This window comes from Myodes glareolus, chromosome X, assembly GCF_982192425.1.
Source record: "Myodes glareolus chromosome X, mMyoGla1.1, whole genome shotgun sequence".
NCBI classification, from domain to species: Eukaryota; Metazoa; Chordata; class Mammalia; order Rodentia; family Cricetidae; genus Myodes; species Myodes glareolus.
Genome location: NC_142053.1, coordinates 2,285,256 through 2,306,300, shown reverse-complemented (window position 1 = coordinate 2,306,300; position 21,045 = coordinate 2,285,256). Strand labels below are relative to the sequence as shown.

Below are 21,045 nucleotides of genomic sequence, written 5' to 3'. Positions count from 1 at the left end.
GGGCGAGTACCGGGTGGGGTGCCCCTTGCCCGAACTCCGCCTCCTGCCCCAACTCCACCCCATTCCCCTTGGGGAGGGGAAGGTGGGTGGGAATTCGGGGCCTTGGCCAAGTCCCTGTAGCTTCAGCCGAGCTGCCGAGCGGACGAACACGCCTGTTGCCCCAGGGAGGGGCGTCACAAGGCGGTGGGAGGAGAAGCAGTAAGAGGAGGTGGAGCGGAAGAGACAGCCTCTTTGCTTAAGATCTCTCGAAGCTGACCTCAGGGGCTAAGGGATTATCTAGAGAGGGAAGCCTGTTTCCTCCACCTGGGCTGCCTGAAGAGGCCACGACCCTGGAGGATCCTAAACCAACATCCAGGGGCCCCAGCACCACCCCAGGGGCCTAAAGTCTCAGGGATCACTTCAGGGTTTCCAGTTGCCTAGACAACGAGCCCTGGATCAAAGCAACAGCCCTTCCAGCATCTGCCCGCAACTGCAGCCTTGGGCAGTAAGTAGTACCAGCCCTCAGCCTGCCCACCAGTCCAGGTGACATGCCGGTGCTCTCCACTCCACGGTCCTCGAGGGTGACCACGCTGAAGCGCACAGCTGTGGTTCTGGCACTCACAGCCTATGGAGTCCACAAAATCTACCCTCTAGTACGGCAGTGTCTGACTCCTGCCAGGGGCCCTCAGGTGCCAGCTGGGGAGTCCACGCAAGAGGCCTCTGGGGCCACAGCAGCCAAGGCTGGTATGAACCGAGTATTCCTGCAGCGGCTCCTGGTGCTCCTGAGGCTGCTGTTCCCCCGAGTCTTATGCCGGGAAACAGGGTTGCTGGCCCTGCATTCTGCTGCCCTGGTAAGCCGAACTTTCCTGTCTGTGTATGTGGCCCGCCTGGACGGCAGACTGGCCCGCTGCATTGTACGTAAGGACCCACAGGCCTTTAGCTGGCAGCTGCTGCAGTGGCTCCTCATCGCCCTTCCTGCCACTTTCATCAACAGTGCCATCCGCTACCTAGAGGGCCAGCTGGCTCTGTCTTTCCGAAGCCGACTAGTTGCTCATGCCTATAGCCTCTACTTCTCCCAGCAGACTTACTACCGAGTAAGCAATATGGATGGACGGCTTCGAAACCCTGACCAGTCTCTGACAGAGGATGTGGTAGCCTTTGCTGCCTCTATAGCCCACCTCTATTCCAACTTGACCAAGCCACTACTGGACGTGGCCGTGACCTCCTACACTCTACTTCGAGCTGCCCGCTCCAGAGGAGCTGGCACAGCCTGGCCCTCAGCCATCGCTGGCCTGGTGGTGTTCTTAACAGCCAACGTGCTTCGAGCCTTCTCTCCCAAGTTTGGAGAGCTGGTGGCAGAAGAGGCAAGGCGGAAGGGTGAACTGCGCTACATGCACTCTCGAGTGGTGGCCAACTCAGAGGAAATTGCCTTCTATGGGGGTCATGAGGTGGGGCAGATTGAAATGCTGCTTATATAGGAGAGGCGGTGGCTGGGAGACCCTCAGCAGCCAGCTATAAGCCATAGGGAAAGCCTAAGGCCTTCTCAGGCTAATGTTAAAGCTGTAAATAAGCACTGGGACAAATTTGGGGTAGACCTTGGATGACTGTAGTCTGAAGGTGCAGAAATGAAGAAATGGCACTACTGGGTGGGAACTTCCCGGCGCTGGCTGCCTGAAACCTCTAGGCTACTTCTGCTTCCTGGGTGAAATTGTCTTGGACTTGAACTTTTATATTCTAGTGATTTGAGATACTACTGGTTCAGCTCACTCCAGTATTGCAGTCAACCATTCCTGTAACCAGCTGGGAGAAATTAGACTCCTACCATCTGGGAGCCCGGATGGTAGGACACAGCCTGCTACCTAATGTCTCTTGCATCTCTGAGCCCTTTGAAGGCCAGCGTCCAGTGGAGTTAGCTGGCTGGGCTGGCTGGTATTATGGGCATGACTCAGCCCAAGCAGAGGGTCAGAGCTCAGCACAGCAGCTGTAGTGGTGTTGGTGCTCAGGGTCAAGGCTGTCAGAGCCCCAGGCAGGCCTGGTTAGTGACCGACAGGCTTGGCAAGCAACCTGCCCTCCCTCCCAGGGCTAGGGATGCCTGACCTAGCTTCAGCCACTGCATGCTAGGCCTGACAAGCTCCCCCACCACCACTGCCATTGTAGCCGCCCTTCCGCACAGATTCCAGCCACTGTGAGCTGGGCTGTGGCCAGGAGAGCCCTCAGACACCGGGAAAGGCTACTTGAGGCCAGTGCAAGCCTCATTCTGTGGCAGCCCCTCCCCTTCCTTATGCCTGTGGTTGCAGCTGCCTCAGGCCTTATTCTGGCAACTAGTTTCGGTTCTCTAGTGCTGGGGGCGGGGGAGGGACACAAGCACCTATTTCATGAAGGTCTCTGTGTTTCCTGGGTCAGGTAACCACTTGCTCCAGGACCTTGTCAGGTTGGCTGCACGACTTGTAAAGAATCAGGCTTGTCCTTGACTTTTGGAAAGGATCTTTCTCTGCGATCTGCAAAAAGAGACATCTCTGGTCCAGGTCAAGTTTCAGATTAGAAGAAAAAGTGCCTCACCCTCACTATAACCCCTCTCCCATTCTCTTCTCCTGAATACTGGACTGCAGGGGTCTTGGCAAGCAGCCAGGCCTTGGGTGAGGCACTTGGCACAATACCTATAGCTACACCATCAACCTTAGCTGACAGTGCTCCCACCTCAAGGCACAAACCTAGATTACCAGGGTACTTCAAGGTGGTTTACTCACTTCAGGAATGAGAGGCTGGATTTGAGGAAAACTGGGCTATATGAGTAGGCCTAGGCAGAACGTGCAAAAGAAAGGGCATGGTGTTTAGAAAGACTCCCTCTGGGCTAGCTTCAGGAAATAGCACATTCAACAATAGAGTTCACTTTCTGGGACACCCTTAGTCTGTTTGTTTAAACTGTATGATATGATGGGTCACCATGGGTAGATTGACTGCCTTGGTACAGGCACATGTCCCACTCTAATCCCACTGACTAATGTACTGTAGCTAGGTGTCTAGATTCAAGTCATCAATTTATTACAGAAGGGAATTAACTGGCTGGCTGGCAAACAACAGGGTATTATATTCTTGCTAGAATTTCAGATAGTGCATATGCATGTGTACATACACATGTATACATATACATGTATACAACCTCCTGCTTGAAAAAAAACAAAGTAAATCTTAAATCAGTTTCTAAGTTTATAAGAATCTGGTTATCAGGCTGAGGCGGGAGGATGACTCTGAGTTCATGGACTACATAGTGAGTTTCTGGGCACATAGTGAGGCTGTCTCAAAAATAACAAAAAAGCCAGGCATGGTGGTACATACCTGTAATCCCAGCACTTGGAAAGTAGAGACAGGAAAATTGCCACAAATTTGAGGTTGGCTCTGGTCTACATAAAAGAATTCCAGACCAACCAGGGCTATATAATGAAACCCTGTCACAAAAGAAAAAAAAATAACAGCAGTCTGGTTCTCTAGGCCTGGGAATGTGGTAGTGTTCACCTAGCTAGCATGCCCAAGGCTAGAATGGCCAAGGTCCTAAATTCCATCTACCATACCTCAAAACAAAATGAAAATCTGGTTCTCTTAACAGCCCAACCCATTCAGTCCACATTCCTACACTGCTTGCTACCTCCAGGCAATATGAGTTTAGGCAGGGCACATGGTCTCTTTGTTTCTGTGTACAACAATAGATGTGAGAAGATACACAATGAAGTGTGTGTCAGTAAAATGGAGAAAGAAGTGAAAACACTTGACAACCAGTGCCCTACTGGGCATGCGGTGGGAGGCAGAGCAATTTAAAACACCAGTCACCTTGCCATGAATAGTTCCCAATACTTCTAGACTTCTCTGAGGCCTGTCTGATTGCAACTGCCACCATATTTGAGCGTATATTCACCTTGTTTTAGTGGGAAAATTCAGTGTAATTTTCTCACAGCAAAGAGTCCTAGGAAAGTAGCAGGAGCTGGGCGATAGTGGCTCACACACCTTCAATCCCAGCACTTGGGAGGCAGAGGCAGGAAGATCTCAGTGAGTTTGAGGACAGCCTGGTCTACAGAGTGAGTTCCAAGATAGTTAGAACTGTTTCAGAGAGAAACCCTGTCTCAAACAATGAAAGAAAGAAAGAAACAAAGAAAGAAAGAAAGAAAAGTAGCAGGAAAGGGAGCCTGAGTAGACTAAGACCATTGACTGAATTTCATAAAACGAATAGCTTTATCATTTGCTCTCCCATGCTGATCTTTGCTTAGTTCAAGGTAGAAAAACTTGCTCATGATTTCTGGAGTAGGGAGGCGTTAGGAGGGAGCCCAAAGAAATGGGGTCAGCAGATGAAAGGAAGCTGCCCTCAGGGGCCTGGATCTGCCCAGGCAGGGTACAGAGAGGGAGTGGTGAAAGATCCAACCACAGCAGTAATTGAAAGAGAGGACAAGAGCTGCCCAATAACATCAGGCAGTCCCTTATCATCACCCCTATTTGAGACTTGGCCCTACCACAAGTATAGTCCCCAATCCCTTGGCGTTATGGCCATCAAACAGCATAGTATGTATGTGGGCTGTACTTGAGGACTCACTATCACCCCCAAGGAGTTGTCCCATGACTTTTGGATATCTATTGTCCTTGTAGGTGGAGCTGGCACTACTGCAGCACTCCTATCAAGACCTGGCTTCACAGATCAACCTCATCCTGCTGGAACGCCTATGGTATGTCATGCTGGAACAGTTCCTCATGAAATATGTATGGAGTGCATCCGGCCTGCTAATGGTAGCTGTCCCCATCATTACAGCAACTGGCTATGCAGAGTCAGGTAAGAGCCAAGGATTCAGGGACTAGGGCCCAGAGCTCAGGCAGCCCACTTTCCCCTTCTATGTGGGTGCACTGAGCCTACTGGCCTTGAGATGATCAGAAGTCAGGCATTCCTCTGAGCTCTTAGCTGCCAGGTATGAATCTCATGGTCCTTGGTGCCCAGAAGCCTAGCATAGGACCACAACTTAGGAACTCCACTTTTCCACATGTGCATACCCTTTATCTACCTGTCCTCAGCCCAGTTTTAATTGGAGATAAGCATAGGGTGGCTTAGGTAAGCCCTTTCATGACCCAACCTTCATTTTTTCCAACAAATGGTTCTCATAAATGGCAAGGGTAGACAGACATCTTTGTACGGAGTAGGAAGCCTGCCCTGCCTGTCATTTTGGTGGTGGTCAGCTTGTCTTTATTTCTGTTTGTTCCCTTACTGTTTTACAGTTTATTCATTCACCTTTCAGAGGTTGCCCTTGAAAAGGTAAACATACATTCTTGAAAACCTCTTCAGGTTAATTAATAGCTCTCCTCCTCCCAAGCCTTAGACTAGTTTACCTGGAGAAGCAACCTCCATGACACCTGTTATTACAACCCAGCCTTAATTTTAGTTTTGTGGGTTTTTTCTTTTTGTTTTGTTTATGTGTTTTGTTTTTTGAGAGGTCTCTTATAGCTCAGCATAACCTTGAACTCAGTATGTAACTGAGTATGACTGTGAATTGTTGATCCTCCTACTCATTTCCTGAGTTCTGGGGATTACTAGTGAGTACCAGAACACCTGACTATCATGCTTTCATTCTCTATTATGGCTTTGTGTGTATGTAAATTCACCCACATGGATACTGATTTCTCTGCTCAGCATTCCCTTCCTTCAGTCATCCCTTCCGATAGACATTTTCAGAAGTTCACTCTTTCTTTTTGTGGTTTGTTTTGATTTGAAATGGAGTCTCTCTTTATAGCCCAGACGACCCTTGAACTTGGCCATCCTCCTGTCTCAGCCTCCCCAGTGCTGGGATTACACTTAGCCTGGCTAAGCTAAAAAATTCTTTCAGTAAGGGGATCTGATGCCCTCTTCTGGCTTCTGCAGGCACCAGGCGTGCACTTGGTACACAAACATACATGGAGGCAAAACACACATATACATAAAATTTTTAAAAATATTTAAAAAGAAAACCATACATATATGGAGAAAATACAAGGTTGATACAGGAAAAGCAGAATTCCATACCTAAACATAGTTCACTAAAGCTGAGGAATGCAAAAGAGAAAGAAATGGGTATCATCTTTTCTTTTCCTTTTGTTTTTTGTTTTTGTTTTTGTTTTTTATTTTTCGAGCCCTGGCTGTCCTAGAACTAGCTCTGTAGACCAGGCTGGCCTCAAACTCAGAGATCTGCCTAACTCTGCCTCCTGAGTGCTGGGATTAAGGGTGTGTGCCACCACCGCCCAGTTTCATGGGGTCTTTTTCACTTAGCTTGTCTGAAAATATCTTTCACTCTTTTTATCTTTTACTCTTATTCCTAAACTAGTTAGGTTAAGCATAAAAATTTAGTGGAAAGTTAATTTATTCCAGTCATTGACAAAGTTTCATTGTCTTCTCCCTTCTTACATAGCTATTAAATTTTCTTTGTGAGTTTAATTATAAATGCCATGCATTTTCTCTACAGATACCTTTCTCATTTTCTTTCTCTTTTGCATTCCTCAGCTTTAGTAAACTATGTTTAGGTATGGGATTCTGCTTTTCATGTATCAAACTTGTATTTTCTTCAAATATGCATGTTTTCTTTTTAAATTTTTTTTTAATTTTATGTATATGTGTGTTTTGCCTCCATGTATACCAAGTGTACCAAGTGCATGCCTGATGCCTGGAGAAGCCAGGAGAGGGCATCAGATCCCCTAGAACTGGAGTTATAGACAGTTGTAAGCTCCAATCCTAGGTCTTCTGCAAGAGCAATGTCTTAGTCACTGTTCTATTGCTATGAAGAAACACCTTGATCCAGGCAACTTATAAAAGAAAGCATTTAATTAGGGGCTCACTTATAGTTTCAGAAGATGATGAGTCCATGACCATCATGATGGAGAACATGGCAGCAGACAAGCAGGCATGGCACTGAACAGTAGCTGAGAACTTACACTTTACCCACAAATTGGAGGCAGAGAGCCAGAGAGATTGAACCTGTCATGATGAGCTTTTGAAACTCAAAGCCCACCCTCACCTATTATGCCCAAGTTTCTGATCCCCAAATGAATTTAGAGCTGGATTTCTGACACAAATTACATGAAGGTGTTTTTAATTATATTCGAGCTCAAGTTTGGACTATACCTCCACCACATCCACTTCCCTCACCCACAGTGGGTGAGCAAAGTGCAGTCCTGAACTTGGGGAAGGGGGAAAGGGGCAAACTTTTAAAAGGGAAACATGGTCAAGGGAGTTCTGAGTCCTGTCATCTTGGGATTGAGTGAGGAGTACATAAGATAAGGTAGTTTCTGAACCCACTGGTCAGTTTGGGGGCACGAAAACCTAACAAAGGACTATTAATAACTGACAAGGTATCTTCAAAGACAAGATGCCTCCCAAGAACATCTGGACCTCATTAAATTTTATGGCCCTGCTCCCTATCATTTTAATTGGCCAATTTTGGGGTATCTGTTCCAATGTGCTATGGCAGCACATTTCCGGAGCCAGGGTCAAAGCACAGTTATTTACCAGGTGGCCTTTAGGGAAAACGGAATTCCTGTAAAATTAAAGCTTAATTAAATCTTTGGTCTCACACACCCTCCTTAACACATCTCCTCCAAAAGGCCATACTTCCTAATTCTTTCCAAAACAGTTTCAACTGAGGACCAAGCATTCAGAAATATGAGCCTACTGGGCCCATGCTTATTCAAACCACCAAAAACAGCAACTGTTCTTAACCACTGAACCATATTTCGGCTTTTCAGTTTCTCGGTAATTCTCCAGGTCACCTGTTGTTTTTCTTTATTATGTCCAACTTGAATTTTTTAAATAATTTAACTCTTTCTGGCTACCTTTATGTGCTATGCCTTATTGCTCTCCCAAGTACTGCCTCTCTGTATAGGTCACTTGTTTGTGTGGTTTCTCTCCCTCACCTTTTATTTTGAGCTGGATGAGGGTGGAGATGTGGCAAGTGCTGTTCCAGGTACTTCAAAGAAAGCCTTGAAGGAAGATACTTTACCACTGGGGACGATTTTAGATAAGCTTTGTTTTGCTGTCCTGTAATGGTAGCCCCAGGATGGGAAAAGGGGTGTGGCTGCAGTATCTTGTTTACTCCTCCTGCCAAGCCTAAACTCCAAAGGTCCTAGGACAGTCTGCTTCTAGAAAGCACTAGCAGCTCTCCTAATGTCCTGGCCATAAAGAATTGTGGACCCCCTTTCTTTGTCTCACTGACAAAGAAAAAGGAAGGCTAATGTCTCAGCTGTCTACTGTAGTTATGTCTTTGAAGACAGTAGAAAGGGAGATATTTAGGGCTGGCGAGATGGCTCAGTGGTTAAGAACACTGACTGCTCCTCCAGAGGCCCTGGGTTCAATTCCCAGCACCCACATGGCAGCTCGCAGCTGTCTGTAACTCCTGTTCCAGGGGATCTGACATCATTATACCAATGCACATGAAATAAAGTTAAATTAAGTTTAAAAAAAAGAAAGGGAACTATTTAGACTTAGCTCACCACACCCTTAGCGCATTAATTTCCCCTCCCCCATTTCCTGGGCCAAACCCCAAAGACATTCATCCTGTTCCCTTTCAGGCTTTTCAGCTTTTCAGAGCTGACTCTTTGTACCTTTTCCTCCCTGAACAGCCCCAGCCATTAAATCGCTTGAGGGTCATGTATGTCCTGGTTACCTCTTCCCACAGCATTAGCCCCAGAATCCTGGTCCTGTCCAGGGCTTTATTATTTATCCACTTATCCAGCCCTTCATTATTTATCCATCTGCACCCAAGGGCCCATGAAGATGGCTTACTTCATGTTCCCCACCATCATTTCCAGGTTTCATGTGTGAAAACCTTGTTCTGAGGCTGGCAAAATAGCAAGCAAGTAAAAGATGCTTGCCCTGAAAACCTGGTGATTTGATTAGTTTCTGGCACCCACACAAAAGTGGAAAGAGGAGAGATGGATGGCTTAGTAGTTAAGAGCACTGGCTGCTCTTCCAGAGGACCTGGGTTCGATTCCCAGCACCCACATGGCAACTCACAACTGTTTGTAACTCCTGTTTCATCCAGGGAATCAAATACCCTCACACAGACATAGATGCAGACAAAACACCAATGCACATGAAATAAAAAGAGATAAATTGTTTTTCAAAAAGCAGAAAGAGAAGCCAGGCAGTAGTGGTGCACACCTTTAATCTCAGGACTCAGGAGGCAGAGGCACCCAGATTGCACCCAGATCTCTGTTATACAGAGAAACCAAAAAAAAAAAAAGGTGGAAAGAGAGCTGGGTGGTGGTGGCACATGCCTTTAATCCATGTGGGAATCCACGGGGAAGCAGAAACAGGTGAATCTCTGTGCGTTCAAGGCCATCTTTGTCGACAGAGCGAGTTCCAGGACAGGTTCCAAAGCTACAGAGAAACTCTATCTCAAAAAAAAAAAAAAGTGAAAAAAAAAAGTGAAAAAATAGAACCCATTCTACAAAGTTGTACTCCCACCCACACATGTATGCTGTTATACACATGTACTCACGTATTACATATTCATATACATACTAATATTAATAATATTTTCTTAAACCCTTACTCTTATGTGGGTCGCAAGGTTATGAAAGTCGAAATTGTCAACTAAAGAGACTTTAAGGGTGTGACTATGGAATGTAAACTGTGACCAAAAATGTAGCTTTAGACAGGAGTGATTCTTGTAACAAATCAGAGATGTCTGTTGACAGGAGGTTAGAGACCACAGAGTAGGATGTGATGGAGAATGGGGGAGACAGCAAGGTCAGGGGGAGAAAAGTCACATTTAAGAAACAAAGCTCAGAAAGTGGGATTGATATGGTACCCAACAGAAAGTAGAGGCATTCTAGGTGATAGGAGGTACTTAAGCTAAGAAATGAAACTCAATGCTTGGTGGCTCATTTTTTTTTCATTATGTGTATGTGGAGGCGAGTATGTACATGTGAGTGCAGATGCCTTAAGAGGCCAGAAGCACTGAATCCCCTGGAGCAGGAATGACAGGTAGTTGGAAGCTACCCGACATGAGTTTTGGGACTCATACTCAGATCCTCTGCATTTAACCACTGAGTTGTCTCTACAACTCCTGTTCTTTTTTTTTTTTTAAACTTTATTTAACTTTATTTCATGCATATTGGTATAATGATGTCAGATTCTCTTGAAGTGGATTTACAGACAGCTGTGAGCTGCCATGTGGGTGCTGGGAATTGAACCCAGGTCCTCTGGAGGAGCAGTCAGTGCTCTTAACCACTGAGCCATCTCACCAGCCCCTACAACTCCTGTTCTTTTCTCTCTCTCTCTCTCTCTCTCTCTCTCTCTCTCTCTCTCTCTCTCTCTCTCTCTCTCTCTTTTTCTTTTTGTTTTTTAAACATGATTTCTCTTAGCTTTGGAGTCTGTCCTAGAACTAGTTCTTGTAGCCCAGGCTGGCCTCAAACTCACAGAGATTCTCCTGCCTCTGCCTCTCGAGTGCTGGAATTAAAGGTGTGTGCCACCACTGCCCAGCTTCAGCTCCTTTTCTTAATACATGTTATTGAGATGTGATGAACAAACCATACAATTCAGCCTTTTAAAAAATATACCTCAGCTGTGAGTTCAAGGCCAGCCTGATCTAAAAGAGCTAGTTCCAGGACAGGCTCCAAAGCTACAGAGTAATCCTGTCTCGAAAAAAAAAAAAGATACACACACACACACCTCAAGTCAAGTGGTGATATATATCGTTTTTTTTTAACAATTGCGCAATTATCACCACTATCTAAGTCCAGAACATTTTGATTACTTCTAAAGGAAATTCCATATCCATTATCAGTCACTCCTAATCCTCAATCAGTTCCTGGCACCCTCTAATCTGCCTTCCATCTCTATGAATTTGCTTATTCCAGACATCACATAAAAATGGAATCATATGATATATGACCTTTGCTGTCTGGCTTCTTTCAGTGAACATAATTGTTTCAAGGTTCATCTATGTTGGAAGTGAACCAGTCCTTTGTTCCCTCTTATGACTGACTAATATTTCATTGTACACATATACCACAAGTTCTTCTCTCTCTGTTCTTTTGAGACAGACATATGCCATCACATCTGGCCTATTATAATTGTTTTTAACTATATATTCATTGTGTGTAGCAAAAATTTCATAAAGACATGTTTGTTTGTTTTTCTTTCTTTCTTTTTTGTTTGTTTTTCAAGACAGGGTTTCTATGTGTAGCATTGGTGCCTGTCCTGGAACTCACTTTGCAACCCAGGCTGGCCTTGAACTCACAAAGATCTACCTGTTTCTGCCTCCCAGTGCTGGGATTACAGGCATGCACCGCCACTGCTCAACTTTGTTTTTTTTTAAGACAGGGTCTGACTATGTAGCTCTGTCTGTCCTAGAACTCATTATGTAGACCAGATTGGCCTCTGTCTCTCAAATGCTAGGATAAAAGGCATGCACCGCTACTGTGTTCAGCTTTCTTTCTTTTTTGTTTGTTTGGTTTTTGAGACAGGGTTTCTCTGGGTAGCTTTGGAGCCTGTCCTGGAACTTGCTCTGTAGACCAGGCTGGCCTCAAACTCAGAGATCAACCTGCTTCTGCCTCCTGAGTGCTGGGATTAAAGGTGTGAGCTATTATCACTGTGCGCAGCTACACTCAGCTTAGTATGATGATCTCCAGTTCTATCCATTTTCTTTATGGCTGAATAAAACTCCGTTGTGTATATGTATCACATTTTCATTATCTATTCATCTATTGATGGACATCTAGGCTGGTTGCCACTTCTTGGCTGTTGTGAATAGAGTAGCAATAAACATGGATGTGCAAGTATTTCTGTGGTAGGACTTAGAGTCTTTTAGGTGTTTGTCCAGGAATGGTACAGATAGGTCATATGGGAGTTCTATTTTCGGTTTTTTGAGGATCCTCCACAGTGATTGATATAGTAGCTCTATCCATTTACATTCCTGCACAAAAAAATAAAAGAGGTCCGTACATATCCCAGCATTTCTTGTCATTCCTTTTTTTATTTATTTTTGGTTTTTGAATTTGCACTATAGACCAGGCCTATATTCCTAGGTCCGATGATAATTCACTGTTTAGCTTTGTAAAGAACTGCCAAGTGCTTTTCCATTTTATCTCCTCCCAGACATGGGTGGGGGTCCCACTTCTTGCCTGACCTATGTCTTTGTTCCGGCTTCCCTGATAGGACATTTGTTTGTTTGTTTATTTATTTATTTATGGTAGTAAGATGAGAAAGTACACATGTTACTACACACATAGAGGTCAGAAGATAACTTTTGGGAGTTAGTTCCCATACAGATCCTGGGGATCAAACTCAGGTCATCAGGCTTGGTGGCAAGCATCTTTACCAGCTGAGCCACCTCACCAACCCACCTTATTGCTCTTTATATATCTTTGATTTTTTGAAACAATGTTTCACACTATATAGCTCAGGTTGGCCCTGAATTTGTGGCAATCCTCTTCCCTCAGCCTTCAGAGAACTGAGATTATAGGTGTGACTACCACACCTGGCATATATAGCTTTGTGAACTCAAGATCCTCCTGCCTCCACAACCCAGATGCTAAACTGCTCTGGGCTAAGAAAAGTTTTAGAGGACTATACCTTTACTAGCCATGTGGTTTACAGGTATTCTTTCCCCATCTGTATGTTGCCTTTGCCCTTTGCTGATGATGTCCCACAGTGCTCAAAAGTATTTATTTTGAAGTTCAGGTTGATCTGCTTTTCTTTTATTGCTTGTGTTTCTAGACTCATAGCCAAGAAATAAAATCCAAGAGCAAATTTTACCCATTTTCTCCTTTGAGTCAGTTTTCATTTATGCTGTGAGAACATATGTGCTTCTATTACATCTGCCTGTCATAACATGGTATACACAATGCTTATCTTTCCATTGTGGGCCTTGACTTTCCACTGTCTGTTCTGCCCCCAACCTTGGCTTGTAGACTCAGAAGCCATGAAGAAGGCAGCCTTAGAAATGAAGGAGGAGGAGCTGGTCAGTGAGCGCACAGAAGCCTTCACCATTGCCCGAAACCTCCTCACAGCTGCTGCAGATGCCACTGAGAGGATCATGTCATCCTACAAGGAGGTAACCCCAGTGCAGCTCCCACCCTGCCCACTTTCCCATTCCCAAACTGGTTGGGGTTGAGCCCATGTCACCCTCTTTATAGGTGACAGAGCTAGCTGGCTATACAGCCAGGGTGTACGAGATGTTCCAGGTATTTGAAGATGTCCAACACTGTCGTTTTAAGAGGACTGGAGATCTAGAGGAGGCTCAGGCTAGGCCTGGGGCCATGGTACGGTCTGGTGTCCGTGTAGAGGGGCCCCTGAAGATTCAAGGTAAGTACCCTCTGTGTAAAGTGCTTCCTCTGCCTTCCTGCCCACTGCTTTGTCTCTTCACATTACCACCCTAACACTCAAGCAGCCCTGTATACCCTGTCTCATCCACTTAGCACTCATTGCCAGAAAGGTCACTTGGGAGGGGACTGGCCAGCCGCCTTCCTTCTCCAACCACTGACTACCAGTTCAGCTGCTGACACACCCTCCCAAGTGTGTTGGTTTGGATTGCCAGTTAAGACAGAGGGGGTTCTGAACTCTTAATGCTGGATATCGCACACCCACACAAGGCAAACAGATAAATCAAGTCAGTGAGTGAGGGACAGGGGTGTAGTTCAGTGGTAGAGTACTTGCCTAACATGTATGAGACCTTGGGTTCATTTCCCAACATTGCAATAAAAAAAAGGGCATTGCATGGCTAGGAATATAGCTCCGTTAGTGTTTGCCTAGCATACACAAGGCCCTCAATTCAATCCCTGCTGCTACATAAAGCACACATGATGGTGTCAAGGTCAGCATTCTGTCTAAAATTAAATAAATGAATAAGTAAATAAATAAAATATTTACATTCATAAGCGAGTAATCCCAGTACTTGGGAGACTGAGGCAGGATTGCTGCATATTTCAGACCAGTGAGGGCTATAGTATAAGACCCTGTTTCAAAAAGAAACAAAAGAAAAAGAAAGTCAAGGCAGAGCACAAGCACAAAAGAAAGTCCACCCAGCTGCCAGTTCATAGGAGTCAGGGCACTAGAGCAGAGGAGCCCAGGCATTGAAGCTAATCTTACAGTATTTCCAAGAGAGGTTGTCACAGGGCAAGACTACCCACTCAAGCTGGGCAGTGGATGCAGAGGCAGGCAAGCATCTCTGAGTTCAAGGCCAGCCTGGTCTACAAGAGCTAGTTCCAGGACAGGCTCCAAAGCTACAGAGAAACCCTGTCTTGAAAAACAAACAAAAAACAGAAAAAGAAAAGAAAAAGAAAAAACTACCCACTCAATGCCTTGGGTTCCAGAGGACCAAAAGGAAACAACTGAGGGCATACTACTTGACTCTGGGGTTATTAACTTGTTAGAAGACCTCTGTTTGTCCATAGGGCCCTGGACCACACCTTTCTATTTAAGAACCAAGGGCCTACTCTTGAGGTAGATTAAGCCTGTGCCAAGGGAGAAGGGGTGAGCATAGGAAAGCAGGAAAATGCTGTGTTCCTATCCTTCCATGCCGTCTCTCTACAGGCCAAGTGGTGGATGTGGAGCAGGGGATCATCTGTGAGAACATCCCTATCATCACACCCACAGGAGAGGTGGTGGTGGCCAGCCTCAACATCAGGGTAAGTCAAGTGAAGGAGCATACCTAATCTGAAATACTAACCAGTCTAAGCCAAGTACCTGGGGACAGGTTATGTGGCCACCTGCATCTGTGAACTGTAGCCCTTGGCATCTTGCTTAGCTATCAATGGTGGTATTGTCCTCAGGTCTGAGTGGAAGATGGGCCACGGTCAAGCTGAGAGACCAACATGACTCTGACCTTGAGTTCTGAAGCAATAGCAGCCTGAGTGCTGATAAACGACACTAACAGTTATCAGGATTGTCCAAGGGTTACCAAAGTGTTCCTGGTTTGATCATTCGCTCTTCCCACAAGGCTTCCCTGAAGTCTGAGCTATTAGAAACCAAAGATATATCAGAGAGTGGGCTGCCCTCAAAAATTACCCACTGCTTGGTATGGTGGTGCACACCTTTAATCCCAGCACTCAAAAGGCAAAGGCAGGAGGATGTCTGTGAGTTTGAGGCCAGCCTGGTCTACAGAATGAGTTCCAGGACAGGCTCCAAAAAACTAAAAAATAAAAATAAGAGCCACCAAAGAATGATAATCATTTCATGAGAGGAACCCAGTAAAGCTTTTACTCAAAGCATAGGTAGGCACAACTGGAATTAGGGGCTGAGAGACAAAGGGACCTGGGCCTGCCTTGTCCCAACAAGGGAGGAAGCTGAACAGATACAAGAGGAAGTGGAATATCGGCTTTTGGCCTTCACTGAGGGGTTGAGCCTAAAGAAGAGCAAGATCCTAGAAAGCCAGTTGAGGCAGTGTACAGAATATGTCTCCTCTCTAAACAGTATAACATAATGGTATGGTCCCTGATGGACCCAAGGTAGGTAGTTTCCTGGTTTGCCCAAAAATCGAAGATACTGCGGCCTGGATGAGCAGATTGCACCTGGGTTGAGAACAAGGCTGCCAAGGAATCTGGTGGAAGAGTGGGGCAGGGGCCCTGAGGGAGCCTGAAACCCTCTTGCCACTCCTGTCCTTCAGAACCAACTGCCTATGCTGGTGAGTGTCCTGGGGCCTAAACAAGCCCCCTGGACCGAGCAGCATTATCACCAGAAATGGACTTCTTCCATATTCTGGTGAAGTCTAGCTTCAAGGGGTAAGATGGTTCCTTCTTGGAGAGAATGTGCACCCCAGGCCTTGCCTGACTTCTGGTTTAGACAGTCCTTAATATTCCTGGGTTTCTGCTGTATCGCCCTACTCTCTGCCTCTATCCTCACACACATACGCACCCCTCTGTGTGTGTCTATTTGAATCTTACCTTTTGTAAGGACTCCAGCCATGTTGGATTTAGCACACTTCCCTCCAGTGTGCCTTAGTGTCCATTTAGCTAATTTCATGTGCAATGTAGTTTCCACTCTGAGACAGTAGGACATAGGACTTCAGATAAATCCAGGGTGCACAGGTCAACCTGTCACATTGCTCAAGGTAAATCAAAGGCTGGAACCTGGATCCCCCTGGGAGCCCTGTGCAGCGACACCCTTATCACTTGCAGATAAGGAAACACCCACACTGAAAGAAGGAAGGGACTGAGGATGGTAGTGCTGGGGATGGTCTTGCCACGTCTGCTGCAGAGTGCTGTGTCTCCTTTGTGACCCAGTGTCTCTGCCTAGCTAGCAGTGACACTAAATGAACTAACCCCTCCTTTCTGCCACGGCTGCCAGAACTCCATTGCTCAGCTATTCTGGGGCCTAAAGGCCAATAAGGCCCCTGTGTTTGTCTTGTGCTATCCAGCATGTTAGGGCCTTAGGGGACAGAACCAAGTCTTGTCCATTCCCTTATATGCTAGACCTGGCATTCAGCTGAGGTTCTGCATACTGGACCCCATCCCTGTTGCCTTATAGCCACTTGCCAAGAAATCAAGAATGGACTTGGTGGCTGGGGTTCATGGCTCACACCTTTAATCCCAGCACTTGGGAGGCAGAGACAGATGGATCTCAGTTCGAGGCCAGCCTGGTCTACAGAGTGAGTTCCTGGACAGGCTCCAAGGCTTCAGAGACACCCTGTCTCAAAAACAAAACAAAACAAAAAAAAATTAAGGAAAAAAAAAAAGAATGTGCTTGGTGGCACAGACTTAAAATTCTTGCCCTTGGGATTCTAAGGCAGGAAGACTGAGTTCCAGACCAGCCTAGGCAACAGCAAGACCCTTCCCACCTGCCAGCCTTGTATAGTAAAGGAAGCTAGCTTGCTTGCTTTTCTTCATTCCTATCTTACTCACTTCCTTCCTTTCTTTCTTTTTTTGAGACAGGATCTGGTGTAGCTCAAATTGGCCTTGAACTTATTGTGTAGCCAAGGATTTAAGTTGAATTGAACTTGAACTTATGATCTTCCTATTTCTATCTTTCAAGTTCTAGCATTACAAGCATACATGGTTTATATGGTACTGAAGATTGAACCCATGGTCTGTGTATGTTCAGCAAGCACCCTGCAACTGAGCTGCATCCCCATCCCAGATGTAGAAAGCTTTATGAGACTGGAAAGGAGGCTACATTGATTCTGGGTATGGGGAAAGAGACTGAAGCTCTGGATGCCATGCCCTGATTCTTCCACAGGTGGAAGAAGGCATGCACTTGCTCATCACAGGCCCCAATGGCTGCGGCAAGAGCTCACTGTTCCGAATCCTGGGTGGACTCTGGCCCACATACAGTGGTGTACTCTATAAGCCCCCACCCCAGCGCATGTTCTATATCCCTCAGAGGTGAGTTAACCCATTTTCTGTGTCTTTCCCCACCTTTTCCCATCTGTGCAGTAGGAGAGTGGGATGATGGGTCTTACACTCATGTCCACAAATAAGGATGATACACATACTTGTGTCCATGCACACGTGTGAGTATATGGACATGTTAGCTTGGCAAGTGCCTGGGTGTGGTATGTCAACAGTTGGAAAGCTTTGTGGCCAGGACCACCTTGCCCCAGTGGACATGCAGCTTTTCCCACAGGCCATACATGTCCGTGGGCTCCCTGCGCGACCAAGTGATCTATCCCGATTCTGCAGAGGATATGCGGAGGAAGGGCTGTTCGGAGCAGCAGCTGGAAGCCATCTTGGACATCGTACATCTTCGCCACATCCTGCAACGGGAGGGAGGTAGGGGCAGGGCATGGGGTTACACACCACTCACCCTTTGTCCTGGGACTTTAATGGGGAACTTGTTGCCAACCTACCTCTGGCCTTGTCCCCTAATCCCAGGGGACAAGAGTTACCTCAGCATTCAGGAATTCAAAGTGCCTGCCAGGGAGGAAGGGTATACAGGTTGCTTGGATGCCAAAAAAGATTTGTAGCAGAGCACTTGCCTCATTGGCTACCTAGAGACCCTCTGTCAAAGAAAAAGAACAACAACAACCTAGGACCTACTACAGTTACCTTGTTGGGGAGCTAGATGGCAACAGAACAGGCTGCAACTGGGGCTTGGGATACAAAGATATTGGCTGCCTCTGTGAAGTATTGGGAAGTCTGAGGATTTAAGTAACCAACTAACAGAGAAGTTTTCCATTTGAGCAAGCTGACCCTTCTGTGGGTAGGGTAAGATGACCGGCCAGGTATATGCTTCCTTGCACAGAGGCTTGGGATTGTGAGTGAAGAGCAGAATCAATGAGTGACTCTGAGGAAAGCCCCAAGAGGGAGGGACAAATGGCAAGAGAAAGTGTTTTTGAGAAGAGAAAGCTTGTTGAAGGACATTTCCTCTAGTGCCCTGTGCTTAGTGGCATCAGGCCATGAGATGTGGCCCAATTCTTCTAGTGAGGGGCTTCTGTTCTGAGGAGAATACTCTAACATCTCTGGGGCTCTTTGTCCTCAACATCTGCTGCCTGTGGAGGGCAGTGTTGGCAGGTTCTTTATTGACAACCCATTAGGTGTCCTGGGGCTGCCATGACTAAGTACCATGAACTGACAGGCTTCAACAGAGAACTTTGTTTTCTGGCATTCTGGAGATATATTTGGGTGTGGCAAAGCCAGCTACTTCAGAGACTATGAGGAAGGACACACCAAGGGACTCTGCTCAGCTGATAGCTAGCCAACTTCTTACTGTGTGTCTTCACATCATCTTTCCTCTGTACATGTCTCTCTGTTTAGATGTCCATTTTCTATAAAGGCAACAGTCACACTGGGTTAGGGTCCACCCTCTTGACCTCAACCTGAGCACAATTGAAAAGACCCTCTCTCCAAATCCTGCTGGGGAGACAGTACTTGTTCCAGATAGTTCAGTTATTAGCATTATAGGCAGATGAGGACGCAGAGCAGAAGTCTGCAGGTGGACAAGTTCAGCCAGGATCAAATGTGCCCTGGCTTTCCATCAGCCTCATGCAACCCTGCTCCTACCCTCACTCCCACTGGGTACATGTGAATTGAGCTGAGCCCCTCACCTCCTGCCCAGGTTGGGAGGCTGTGTGTGACTGGAAGGATGTCCTGTCTGGAGGTGAGAAGCAGAGGATCGGCATGGCCCGCATGTTCTACCACAGGTGAGCACTACAGTGCCTTTCATGGACATTCAGTGATTTGGAACCAGGAGAGGGAAAATGGGTGCTCCCAGTCGGTGGAAGATAACTGCATGGAGGAGCCTCGCCCCTCCTCCCAGTACAGCAGGGCCATGGTTCACAAGTGGCTGGCCACAGGCAGGAAGTTGGACATTGGTGGGTAACCCACAGCTTTCCTCTTCATCCACTTCCACCCTAAGGCCAAAGTATGCCCTCCTGGATGAGTGCACTAGTGCTGTGAGCATTGATGTGGAAGGCAAGATCTTCCAAGCAGCCAAAGATGCTGGTATCGCCCTACTGTCCATCACCCATCGGCCCTCCCTATGGTAGGTGTTCTTGGAGTTATAGCTGGGGCTGCCTGCCACCTGAGCTGGGAAAGCAGCTGTGACAGCCTTCCATCTCTCCTGTTCAGGAAGTACCACACACACTTGCTGCAGTTTGATGGGGAGGGAGGATGGAAGTTTGAGAAGCTGGACTCTGCAACCCGCCTAAGCCTGACTGAGGAGAAGCAGCGCCTGGAGCAGCAGCTAGCAGGCATCCCCAAGATGCAGGGGCGCCTTCAGGAGCTCCGCCAAATCCTTGGCGAGGCTGCAGCCCCAGTTCAGCCCCTGGTCCCAGGTGTCCCCACTTGACTGGGGACCTTGTCCCCAGTCCCCATCCTTCTTCAGGCTCTCGGATCACATGAAGGAAACTGCAGTTCCCACCCTCCTCTCACTGCCCTGCATGCCTTCCCCCTCCCAAACCTCCTAGCCAATTGCCTGCCTTCCCTGAAGACCCTACTCTTGAGCAAGTCGAAATGAATGAGGACACTCTGCTTCTTTCTGCACCCATCCAGCCTTCACCATGAGGTCTGCTCCACGAACTGTGCCATGTTAGGGCAATGTGTCCTTTACTTTTCTCTAGGAAGGGGTGGAGGGTTTGGAAGGCCCCAGTTCTGACCCTACACCAGTATGCCTGAGCCATAGGAAGTAAACAGGAGCTGTCCCCTTACTCCCAGCTGCCAGAATGTGTGACAAGTCTGGTAGTTGTGGGCCACATCCCTCCTGAAACCCAAGTTCTCATTGTTCCTTTGATCCATCCCTTTGTTGTCATCTCCTAGGGTGGACAGCCAATGCCCCTGTCCCACAGAATATCCCTCCCAGCCATGGAAACAGCCGAATGGGGCATAGACTCAGACAGGGCCCAAAGCATGCCCTTCCCCATGGTAACCCCCAGAAGGGCATAGTGTTCCTTCTGAGCCATGAGAAGAATGGAGCCCTGGCCTTCCCACTCCTTTGCCTTCTACAACCTAATTTATTGAACTCCCAGTTTATAGCTGTCTGAATTGCCAACGTGAGCACCCTGCCAGCACAGGAGGTGACTGGGTGGTTCCTTCAGTCTGCCCAGCCTCTGGTGCCAAACCTGACCCCTCATCAGCCTATACTGCCAGTTGCCACTGGGGGTGCCCTCTGCCTGCTAGGCAGGAGTGAGGGCACAATGTTCCCAGCTCAGTGCCAAAGATGGGTCATAGGAGGTGCTGTGTCTGTTAAGCCAGCCCTCAACAAGTGGGATACCCCCTCCCCACTGCCGCTGTGTGCCTTTCCTGGGCCCTCAGCCCTCTGACTGGGTGCCCCCTCAGTCCCCTGAAGTAAAAACCTCTGGAAAGTACGCTCCTGCCTCCTGGACTTGGTGTCTGGTAGAAGTTCTAGGGAGTAAGCTGGGCATGGTGGTATATACCTTAACCCTATACTTGGGAATTAGAGACAGATGGATTTCTGAGTTCAAGGCCAGCCAGGTCCACATAATGAGTTCCAGGGCAGCCAGGGTTGCATAGTGAGACCCTGTCTCAATAAACAAGCCCCAGCCCTCTGGAGACAAAGGCAGACAGATCTCTGTAAGTTCAAGGCCAGTCTGCTCTAAGGAAGACAGTTCCAGGACAGTCAGGGCTGTTACACAGATAAACCCTGCCTCAACACCCTCCCCCCCCAAAAAA

At 47.1% G+C, this 21,045-nt stretch overlaps 1 protein-coding gene across 1 annotated transcript; it reads left to right on the top strand.

Moving 5' to 3' along the window:
- The first annotated feature begins 124 nt into the window (after nt 1-124).
- On the top strand, nt 125-20,720 carry Abcd1 (ATP binding cassette subfamily D member 1). The gene is made up of 10 exons (XM_048457734.2): nt 125-1,427; nt 4,612-4,792; nt 12,895-13,037; nt 13,120-13,288; nt 14,516-14,610; nt 17,156-17,301; nt 17,543-17,688; nt 18,974-19,058; nt 19,274-19,399; nt 19,486-20,720. The coding sequence occupies exons 1-10, from the start codon at nt 528-530 to the stop codon at nt 19,703-19,705; spliced, it is 2,211 nt and encodes a 736-aa protein (XP_048313691.1). The 5' UTR covers nt 125-527; the 3' UTR covers nt 19,706-20,720.
- Nucleotides 20,721-21,045: the final 325 nt, after the last annotated feature.

Bases quoted from the DNA above. Each gene is read 5' to 3' on its own strand.
- Abcd1 (XM_048457734.2), top strand. From the start codon at position 528: ATGCCGGTGCTCTCCACTCCACGGTCCTCGAGGGTGACCACGCTGAAG. The intron at 13,289-14,515 runs GTAAGTACCCTC...GTCTCTCTACAG, and splicing joins GGGGCCCCTGAAGATTCAAG to GCCAAGTGGTGGATGTGGAG. The intron at 17,689-18,973 runs GTAGGGGCAGGG...CCTCCTGCCCAG, and splicing joins CATCCTGCAACGGGAGGGAG to GTTGGGAGGCTGTGTGTGAC.